Below are 11732 nucleotides of genomic sequence, written 5' to 3'. Positions count from 1 at the left end.
CACCAACAGTGGCATCGACCCAGTGGTTGCAAATACTCATCATAGATACCAGGATCAAAATTTTATAATTACGCCAGATGCGCGTTTCGTCTAAAAAAGACTCATCAGTGACGCTCGAATCAAAAAATGTTTAAAAGGCCAAATAACCGATGCTTGATAGCTCCGATGTTTATGCTTATCACAAATTACAATGTGTCCAATTCGTAGTCATGACCAGACCAATAACTTGTCTCGACCTGCTTCGTTACATGTAATTGTTTGAGGTAATATATACTCGAGTAAAACTGAATATCCCTTTCACTGATGAAAGGCCGAAAACTTTGACGAAAATTTTCATTCTACAATGAGTGTTGTAATATTTCAAATATTCGTCAAACAGGAGATGACTACGTGGCATGTGTTAAAATTGCTTACTGGCTACAACTCAACGTTACCAAGCTGCATTCTCTTTAAAAGGAAAAAGAAAACTGTTAAGTAAATGAGATTTGTAGAATGAGTGTTATCGAACATTGCTTCTGCTTTCGGCGACGAAGGTTAAAATGATTATTATATCAATATCGTTGAATGTTTATACAATCCTTTGTAAAAATGTTATTTAAACACCTAATACAGATAAAGTGTTGAAAATGTGTTAATGTTTGTTCTTCAGCTCTGGTACATTTAACATAGTTATTTAATGGTGTTCTATCTAAGTTCTTTTGTTATCTGTGTGATTGTATTTGCGTTCTAGATGTTTTTATCAGTATATATCATTATGTTCCTGTATTGGCCAGCTGATTTCTTTCGGATCTTTGTGTGTGTTTTGTGTTTAGTTTATGTTGTAAAGGCCTATACTAGGTTGTCTTATTCGTTGTTTGCCTATAATCTTGTCTGTCCAATAACGCCTCTAGACTTTAAAATATTCTTTTATTTTATTTTATCGGTAGTTACAATACTGAATACATTCTAAAAGACTCAGTGTTTAAAACTTATTCATTTTTCGTGATAATTAAAAAAAACATCTATGGTATAATTTTTGTAATCGTTAACAGCAGTTTATTTCAAGGAAACAATTATGTAATAAGAAAAAATATGCATCGTCAACATGAACCTCAGACTTTTTAAAAGCGTTTTAAAGAACAAAAACAAACCTTTCATAATAATTTCCATTTCATATTTTGATGTTTAGATAAATGGCATATTTAGATACTCGGCATGATATAGCAACTCAACTGCACATAAACCCTTATATGCATATAAGGTATACATGGTACATAAACACACAATAAGTCAAAATATGCGGTTTTCAACAAAAAACGCGTATATATATGCTTAAAATATATGTCACTGAGCGTTGATTAAGAAACAATTATGAAATATAGACTAAAAGATGTTTCAAAACTTTAATTAAACTTTTGTGTTCATCTGGAACATACAACGCATGGAAGCAGACGATTATTATGGTATGGTGGACATTTCAATGATCCACAAACAGTTTTGATTGGATAAAACAATTTGCCATCTTGATCTGCTTCTCCCCCAATAATTTCCTCTGGATTTTTGTCAACACAAACAAATGATGATGATGCTTTTTGTTGATGATGTCCGCCTGCTAGTTCCCCAACATACTCAGTAAACCATCCATTATAGCACTGATTTTTGCTGCAATCATAAGCACATGCTAGGCAGTCGTTGACCGGCAAACAGCACATGGAACATCATCACTCCAAAGACCACCACCAAAACCATTTGATTCATATTCCGCTCCATAAATGCTTCCATAATGGCTATCACTCCAAGTCGCGCCAAGATTTGGATCAGGTGGAAGACAAATATAATCTGCTGCAGAACCTTCTTCATTATAATAGCCACCAGCTGCATAACCTAAAACAATAAAATTTTGAAATGGAAGCACGTAATATCAAGTCGAGCCATACTATTTGTAGATTAACATATTTTTCAAGTATACAAAACAATTTGGACTAAAATTATGGGAAAGTGAACCCTAGGATGCTTTGTGATTAGTACTTTGGTGAAAAGTTGCTCTATGGCATTTATACCACATCTTTTTATAACTATATTGATGTAAATAAAGACAACAGTAGTATACCGCTGTCCAAAATTCATAGATCGATTGTGAAAAAAACGAAATCCGGGTTACAAACTAAAACTGAGGGAAAAATATCAAATATAAGAGGAGAACAACGACACAACAAAAACACAACACTTAAATGTAACACACACATAAACGAACTATAATATACAAATGGACATTTTTTTGACTTGATACAGGACATTTTAAGAAAAAATGGTAGGTTAAATCTGGTTTTGTGGCTAGCCAAACTTCCCGCTTTTATGGCAATGTTAACTATATCAGTATGACAACATTACATGACAGGACTACAGTACAAATAAATGGAATAACCGTTTCACAAATGATATCGGATATGTTCCTTACGTCGTAATTACAATCCCCTTCCTTTTCATGAATGTGACCTACCGAATTAGACTATTTACCGGATTTGTAATCACATAAGCAACACGACGGGTGCCACATGTGGAGCAGGATCTGCTTACCCTTCCGGAGCACCTGGGATCACCCCTAGTTTTTTGGTGGGGTTCGTGTTGTTTATTCTTTAGTTTTCTATGTTGTGTCATGTGTACTATTGTTTTTCTGTTTTTCTGTTTGTCTTTTTCATTTTTAGCCATGGCGTTGTCAGTTTGTTTTAGATTTATGAGTTTGACTGTCCCTTTGGTATCTTTCGTCCCTCTTTTATGGTTGTAATATTTCAAACATTCGGCAAACAGGAGGTGATTATGTGAAATGTGTAAAAATTGCATACTGGTAACATATACTGGAGTAATACTGAACACCACTTTAATGCTTCATTCTACAATAACTTAATTAAGTGTTATAAAATTTTTAACTTTCGGCAACCAGGAGGTGACTACATGGCATGAGTAAAAATTGCTTACTGGCTACAATTCAACGCTACCAAGCTGCAGATCAAATATGAATGCATTTTCTTTAATAAGAAAGAGAAAACTGTTACGTCAATAAGATTTGTAGTACATTGCTTCTGCTTTAGGCGACGAAGGTTAAAATGATTATTATACCAATATCGTTGAATGTTACAATCCTTTGTAAAAATGATCTTTAAACACCTAATACAGATAAAGTGTTGACAATTTGTTAATGTTTGATCTTCAGATAATCTTCGATGTCTATGAACATACATCTCTGCTACATTAAACACAGTTATTTAATGGTGTTCCATCTAAGTTCTTTTTTTATTTTTGTGATTGTATTTGCTTTATAGATGTTTTTTTATTAGTATGCGTCATTAAGTTCCTGTATTGACCAGCTGATTTCTTTCGGCTGTTTGTGTGTGTTTTGTGTTTTGTGTTTAGTTTATGTTGTTAACGCCTATACTTTGTTGTCTTTTTCGTTGTTTTCCTATCTTGTCTGTCAAATAACGCTTCTAGGCTTTAAAATATTCTTTTATTTTATTTTATCGATAGTTACAAAATATTCTAAAAGACTCAGTGTTTCAACTTATTCAATTTTCGTGATAATTTAAAAAAAAAACATGTATGGTAAAATCTTTTGTAATCGTTAACAGCAATTTCTTTCAAGGAAACAATTAAGTAATAAGAAAAAATATGCATCGTCACCATGAATCTCAGACTTTATTAAACGATTAAAAGTACGAAAACTAATAACTTTCATAATAATTTTCATTTCATATTTTGATGTATAAATAAAAGGCATATGTGGATACTCGGCATGATATAGAAATCAACGACACATAAACCCTTACATGCATGTAAGGTATACATGGTATATATGATAAGTCAATATATGCGGTTTTCAACAATATACGCGTGTCTTATGCATAAAATATATGTCACTGAGTGTTGATTAAGAAACAATCATGAAATATAGAATAAAAGATAATATTTCAAAACTTTAGCTAAACTTTTGTTTTCATCTGGAACATACAACACATGGTAGCAGACGATTGTTATGATACGGTGGACATTTCAATGATCCACAAACAGTTTTGATTGGATAAAACAATTTGCCGTCTTGACCTGCTTCTCCTCCTATAATTTCATCAGGATTTTTGTCAACACAAACAAATGATGATGCTGCTTTATGTAGATGATGTCCGCCTGCTAGTTCCCCAACATATTCAGTAGACCATCCATCATAGCACTGATTTTTTGCTGCAATCATAAGCGTATGCGAGGCAGTCGTTGAACGGCAAACAGCACATGGAACATCATCATTCCAAAGTCCACCACCAAAACCATCTGATTCATATTCCGCTCCATAAATGCTTCCATAATGGCTATCACTCCAAGTCGCGCCAAGATTTGGATCAGGTGAAAGACAAATATATTCTGCTGCAGAACCTTCTTCATTATAATAGCCACCAGCTGCATAACCTAAAACAATAACATTTTGAAATGGAAGCACGTTATATCAAGTCGAGCCATACTATTGTAGATTAACATATTCTTCAAGTATACAAAAAAAATTGGGACTAAAATATTGGGAAAGTGAACACTAGGATGCTTTGTGATTAGTAATGTGGTGAAAAGTTGCTCTATGGCATTTATACCACATCTTTTTATAACTATATTGATGTAAATAAAGACAACAGTAGTATACCGCTGTCCAAAATTCATAGATCGATTGTGAAAAAAACAAATCCGGGTTACAAACTAAAACTGAGGGAATAACAGCAGATATAAGAGGAGAACGACACAACAAAAACACAACACTAAAAATGTAACACACACATAAACGAACTATGATATAACAATGGACATTTTCTTGACTTGGTACAGGACATTTTAAGAAAAAATGGTAGGTTGAACCTGGTTTTGTGGCTAGCCAAACTTCCCGCTTTTATGGCAATGTTAAATATATCAGTAAAATGACAACATTACATGACAGGACTACAGTACAAATAAATGGGAGAACATATAGGACAGAGAAACACACAAATAATAAAAGGTACCAGGTTTATAATTTAATCCGCCGGACGCGCGTGTCGTCTACACAAGACTAATCAGTGATGCTCAGATGATAAAAGTTCGAAAGCCAAAACAATTACAAAGTTGAGAGCACTGAGGACCAAAAGCTCCAAAAAGTTGTGACCAATACGGCTAGGGTTTTTTGCCAATGAAAATAACAATACTTATTAATACAAAATTGTGGTAGTAATTAGATAATTAATTGTATTATCTAGCTATGTCGGTGTTTCTTCTAAATCAAACTGTAAACCAAATATGATATCGTATAAATTTAGTTGACCCAAACTAAAATCTAATAAATGAACTGGATGATTAATTATCTTTACCATAACACACGAATACAACAGAAAAAAAAGTAAGATTTACAACTACAAACGATAAGACATTTGACAAAATCCGATGAGAATAACATATATAACATCAAAACTAAATACATAAATTTTGGATAGCAAAGTCCCGTGACACGTCTAATTCACACTCAGCAAAACAGTCAGAACCGGGAATAAGTCACGTTTGGTAATAAAAAGATCAGACGACGCAATGACAAACCACAATCTAACATATGGTAAAAATGTCTTTAGTTAGTTTGGACAAAGACACATCGTATGGATCAACCAATTCGTGATGGTGTCCGTAAATTTTACGGAGCATTATTTTTAATCATTCCTTCTCATAATTTTGTTGGAGCAGCTTCTGCGTTTTGAGCACACTCCTGTATATGAAGTCCGTATAGTGTGAACATGTACGAGCATAACGTATCAACTGAGATATGTAAACACCATACGAAGGGGCAGAGGGTATGTTACTGCTGAGAAATGGGAAATTAACAATTGGGAAGTTGAAATCGTCCCGTTTATCATAGATTTTTGTGTGAAGTCGTCCATCTGTGTCAATATTGAGGAAAAGATCATGTTATGAAGCAGTCCTTATAGTATCAGTAGTATCCTTAATTACATGTTCACTGAGCTATATGAGATGTAAGTATTGGCTGAAATATGTGTTATTCAATGATATATGAAATCATCAATATATCGGAAAGTAAAATAAAAGAATTTCGCAAGGTGCTTTTTCTTTTTGTCTTTTAGAAGGTTCTGACTGAATTCTGCTTAAAGACGTAAAGACGCTTTTGATTTCACACCTGACCTTTCAGTTTTGTGAACACTAGTAACTTCTTAGTCCTGTTATCTCGTATATATGGTTATTCTTGGGTTTTTAATAAATAAACTAAAAACAGAATAACATACAGGAATTACCAGTTATATCGGACAACACCAACCCCCACAAAATCCTATCCCTCTTAGGTTAAAAGAGGGACGAAAGATAAATCATAAATCGAAAATAAACTGACAACGCCATGGCTAAAAATGAAAAAGACAAACAGACAAACAGTAGTACACATAACACAACATAGAAAACTAAAAAATAAGCAACACGAACCCCAACAAAAACTAGGGGTGATATCAGGTGCTCTGGAAGGGTAAACAGATCCTGCTCCACATGTGGCACCCGTCGTGTTGCTTGTGTTATAACAAATCCGGTAAAAAGTTTAATTCGGTAGGTCACATTCATGAAAGGGAAGAGGATTGTAGATACGACGTAAGGAACATATTCGATATCATCTGTGCAACTGTTATTCCACAACGGTCAACCAGCTCGTGATGGCGTCCGTAACATTTACGAAGGGATGATGTTAACTTACCATTTGGAACTCTTGGTTAAATAGTTTCCTTGTGAGTAGCAACCCTCTATCAAGAAAATCATGATAGGAAAAACAATCACGGGAATATCGTATCAATTGGGAGATATATACCCCGTTTGCAGGTGCTGCTGGAATGTTGCTAATTAGAAATGGAAAGTTTACAATTGGAAAGCTGAAATCATCTCTATTGTTGTAAAGTTTTGTTTTCAACCGACCCTCATTGTCAATTTCTAGATGTAAGTCAAGATATGAGGCCGACTTAACTGTATCTGTTGTATCCTTTTATCTCTAGTTCGATGGGATGGATGTGTTCAACATAGTCGCCAAATTTTGAATTATTTAGTGAGAGAACATTATCTATATAGCGGAAAGTAGATTTAAAGGATATTGCTAACTTCTTATATTTCTTCCCAAGAAGTTCCTGTATGAAGTCAGCCTCATAATAATAAAGAAACAAGTCGACAAGAAGAGGGGCACAATTGATTCCCATTGGAATGCCGACATTTTAAAAGACGTACAAAGAAATACGGTCAACAGATAGCCTGACTTTGTCCTGGCAAGCATGGTGGTAGGGTTAACCAAGATTTTCGTGCACCCAAACCTCATATATTGCCTATCACGACCACATGTCGAAAAGGTAAACACACAATAAAAACGTTGTCCAATACAACTACCAACAGACACCAAGTGACGTAGAAGTTCGCAGCTATTATAAGGTATCATACGGTCTTCAAAATTAAGAAAAACACATATCGCAATGAAAGCTATAGCAGGCCCCGAAATGATCAAATGTAAAACATATCAAACGAAAAAAACCTTGGACATGAATGCATGTAGTAGATCAAGTCATTTGAAATTGTAACTCTCAATGAAAAATTTAATTCTACAGATCCTGGTACATGATTCCCTTTCCTGTATACTTTCAGATTTCTGTTTTATTTCTCTTCGATTTGATAATGTGACTGGCAAAACGCGATTAGCCCTGTAAAAATAAACATCACTGTTAACCAACTATTCAGCCCTTTGCCGACTATTATGTAGCTAACCACTAAAAATGTACGTCTAAATGTGCTTTTTTTGTATATCCTTGTTTCTACATTTCTAACATTTACCAGAGTAGACCAGCTCGGTATTGTTTCCAGGGCATTCTTTACGTCCCCATCGTACATAAGTTGCACCACTTCCTTGACCTAAAAAAAGATAATTTCTTATATTTTTCATAACATCATTGGTATAAGAACATAAACAGTATTTGTCAATAAGCAGTAATACATTCTTACCTGGACTAGTTTGAAGAGTGTGAATTTGTTTTTCTTGAGTTTCCACTTTAGATTTTAAATTTTGAATTTCTACTTGCATTTGATGCAATAATGTCTCAACATGGTCTGGATCGTTCATCAGCAAACGCTTTGATTGGTGTCCTTGTTCAGCTCCTGTTGAATGTTTAACAAACAACACAAAAACTGTTACCAGGATTTTTATGGCCATCATTTCTGTTATTCTTATCTTCAACTGATATCAGTTGATAACCCTTCCAACCTTTCTGTGGGAAATCGTTCAATGATCTTTAATGGAAAGCGTAATATATATAACGAAGAGGAGAATTTATACTCATCAGACAGTCTCATGTAATTTTGGGAGGTGGTGAGATTGAGTTAATATAAAATTTTACGATGAATTTTACAGAAGATTTGTAGTTCAACGAGTGCTAGTTCGTAGAATATAAGTCCTTTAAAAGGGCACTACCGGTCAAATTCATGTTTACCGGTTTGACTCAAATTCTCATATTAGATTTATAACAATGTAAATCATTTATCCAAATTAAAAAAAAAGTCTAAAATGAACAATTTACAGGGCATGGGGACGATAATATGTAGCTTCGTTTCATGTGTATTTCAATCTAGACGCCATCTAATTAACTATCGAGATAACCCCGAAAACAACCGACGTTCACATTCCACGATATAAACATAAAAAGAAATATAAATAGATATATGGATCTCATCCAATTGGATTTTTCAATGTCTGTTTGATTTCAATTTTAGATTTACAAAAATAAGTTAATTTTCTTTTTTTACCTGTGTAAGAATGATTTTGTTGTGGATATAATCAGTCAATCAAGTGATTTACCTTTGTTTCGCTTTCAATGTTGATATTCTTTTCGTTTATTAACATAACACGCGTCAATCATACATACATGTAATCCATATGTCTCAAGCATAGGGGTTAAATGTGTGTTTAGTTTCAATGTAAACATATTTTATTTGTTAAAGTACAAATTGGATAAGACACAAGTCAAACAGACTTATGAAGTCTTCTCCATTTAACATTTATAGCAATATAATACAAAAATATATGTATGAGCATGCATGTAAAGAATGGTATATCTATTTAGTAAATATATATATAAATATGGATCAAAAGACGGAAATTTGAAGAAAAAGAAAACAATAATAATACAGAAAAAATAAATAAAAGTAAAAATAAAAATAAAAATATATAAATGAATAAATTATTTTGAAAACAGAAAAAAACAAAAAAAAAACAACAACCAAATAATAAAAAAACAAAACCAGCATGAAAAAAAAATAAAAAGGACAAAAAAAAGAGAGAAGAAATCTTACTTAGATGATGATGTGTGTGCGATCATGGTTTGCTACCTAGACAATTTGAATACGGATTCAATGTTGTGGAATTATTCACTTGCAAGTGAATAATTCATCATCGATGTTTCTTAGATTATTTTGACAAAATTGAACCATACTGGCTGCTATTAGCGAATTATTATTAAGCTGTTTCACTTTCATTAATGATTGAACCAAATAAATAATAATTTAAATTTTGTATGTATCTCGTAGCTAGTGCCCCTTTAAAATCCTGGTTATGGTTGCGTAGATTAAATTCATATAGTGCAGTCTTGACCATGATATAGTATACATTTGTATTACTCCATTGTTAATATTCTATGTTTTGTTGGTTGCATCTGGAAAAAAATTAATATGCACATAATGCTACATCGTGTACATGGCATATGAAAAAGTTTGTCATATGGAGATAACCAACGTTGTTGATAACATTTTTCTCATCACAGTGTTTGTACTTTGTAGGCGGAATCTTTAATTTGCTCGTATCGTATCGTATCGTATCGTATCGTATCCGGTATCTATCGTATCGTATCGTATCGTATCGTATCCGGTATCTATCGTATCGTATCGTATCGTATCGTATCGTAGATTAAAGGATTAGCATCATATCATATCGTATCGTGTCGTATCGTAGATAAAAGGATTAGCATCGTCACAAGTTAACACCCACTACATTCTGATATTTGAGAAATAATGAAAGAGTCACTGTGTTGATTAGGCCATATTTATATGTTGTTAATGAAAGATAATGAGTGCATTTCTTTCTAACCAAAATTTTGTAAACTTTGTGTGGCGTTTTTTGTTGTTTTCTAAATGCTACAAAAGAAGAAACAAATGCATCGTTTAATAAGAGTGCATTTCATTCTAACATATACGATGCAAACGGCTGAGCGCGCTCATGTTTGAACTTTCAATAAATTTTTATGCATGCTCATGTTGTTGGTAAACACTGACTTTTAACAAAAGTAGAAAAAAAATCATCGTCAGTTAATCAGGTCGAATTTAGAAACAAATGTAGCGTTTGTACTAACAAACGATGAACGACCAACTGTAGACGCATTTATAGCGAGTGCATAGTTTGTCAAAGTTTATGTAAACTTTGCAAACGTATGTTAGAAATAAATGATCAAAACATGTGCGCGCTTAGTTGTATTTGATTCTACTTTCGTAGCGTTTAGAAAACAACAACAAACGCCACACAACGTTTACCGTGCAAAATTTGGGTTAGAAAGAAATGCAGTCTTAGTCTATTGATTTCATCTTGTAACAGCAAACACAGATTTTTGCTTTCTTTCATTTACCTAATGGTTTAAACTTATATATTGTTTGTTAGTAAGTTACTTTACGTTCAGCGGCAGATATTTCATGCATATTTAGAACGAAAACAAGTTAACAATCAATACAATAGGTAGGTCTTGTAATAATAGAGGCCATCCGGGATGATGGTCGGGGAAATTTGGACTGTCACTTTAAAATGAGGGTATATTGAATAGGAACAGCATGCAGGCCAACTACGGTAAATATATAATCATTCATTACACACTGGTGTGGCAATTCATGAATCAAGTTTAGTGACCTATGCTATCTTACCTTATAAGCCTTCACGCTTAACGTTTGAGTAAACAAGCCAGAAGCTAATTTTTTTTTAAATTTTAGTTGGATTCTGTTGGCTTGTAAAGAAGAATTTTTCAATGCTGAAAACAATATTACAAGCCAATGCCGTATGGCTTGTGGTTAAGCGTGAAGACCGACTTATCACTAAATAGTATTAGTATATGTCCAAACAGGATAGAGTGTATAACTGGATGGTACGGGTGTCTTTCACCATCTTGAATTTTAAAAAACAGAGAATCTAAGGTCCAGATTTCTATGTAGTTGGCAAAATTTGATGCAGGAATGCAGATAACTAATGTGAATTTGCATTTAAAAGAACAAATTTATAAGAAATATACCTAACTTATAAAAATTCATATTTTAACAAGTGTAGTTGTTTTTTTGCTTTATTGTAATGTTTTTTAAATTGGAGTTTTATTAAGGGGAGGTAACTCTGAAATAGTGCATTTTCTGAAGGAATCTACATGGAATTTTGCTATTTTGAATTTAGCCCATCTTTTCTTTTGATATTCTCAAAGCATTTTTTAGTATATTTTACAATTCTATCATCTTATTTGTTTATCTTCTAATCATATAATGGTGTTTTTTGTTAATCAATGCAAAATGTGTCATTTTGTCACAACCTTTAGCTTGAGAAAATGCTGAACACTTATTATCGGACCAAGTTAGACTATCCTAGAAAAGTGCATAATTCGGTGACGTGTTCGGGATCAGTCTTCATACTTTTAGCTTAAGAGCGAATCAACTTC

The 11732-nt window shown here is 33.2% G+C and overlaps 1 protein-coding gene across 2 annotated transcripts; it reads right to left on the bottom strand.

Moving 5' to 3' along the window:
* Positions 1-1368: 1368 nt before the first annotated feature.
* On the bottom strand, positions 1369-8248 carry LOC143047922 (short-chain collagen C4-like). Of its 2 annotated transcripts, none has more exons than XM_076221281.1 (3): positions 8005-8248; positions 7837-7914; positions 1369-1863 (listed from the first exon to the last, which is right to left on the bottom strand). In XM_076221281.1, exons 1-3 carry the CDS (start codon positions 8213-8215, stop codon positions 1661-1663), a joined length of 492 nt encoding a protein of 163 aa, XP_076077396.1. In that variant the 5' UTR covers positions 8216-8248; the 3' UTR covers positions 1369-1660. The 2 variants fall into 2 exon arrangements, with proteins under 2 accessions (XP_076077396.1, XP_076077388.1); XM_076221273.1 differs by lacking the exon at positions 1369-1863 and adding an exon at positions 3460-4431.
* Positions 8249-11732: the final 3484 nt, after the last annotated feature.

Source organism: Mytilus galloprovincialis, chromosome 1 (assembly GCF_965363235.1).
Source record: "Mytilus galloprovincialis chromosome 1, xbMytGall1.hap1.1, whole genome shotgun sequence".
NCBI classification, from domain to species: domain Eukaryota; kingdom Metazoa; phylum Mollusca; class Bivalvia; order Mytilida; family Mytilidae; genus Mytilus; species Mytilus galloprovincialis.
The sequence above is the reverse complement of the archived record's forward strand: the minus strand, read 5'-3'. Positions and strand labels throughout refer to the sequence as shown.

What these genes read in the sequence shown, in the direction of transcription:
- LOC143047922 (XM_076221273.1), bottom strand. Translation starts at nt 8,215, where the DNA reads ATGATGGCCATAAAAATCCTGGTAACAGTTTTTGTGTTGTTTGTTAAA. An exon ending in CACTCTTCAAACTAGTCCAG is followed by an intron (nt 7,915 to 8,004) that starts GTAAGAATGTAT and finishes ATCTTTTTTTAG; the next exon opens with GTCAAGGAAGTGGTGCAACT. An exon ending in TACCGAGCTGGTCTACTCTG is followed by an intron (nt 4,432 to 7,836) that starts GTAAATGTTAGA and finishes TTATTGTTTTAG; the next exon opens with GTTATGCAGCTGGTGGCTAT.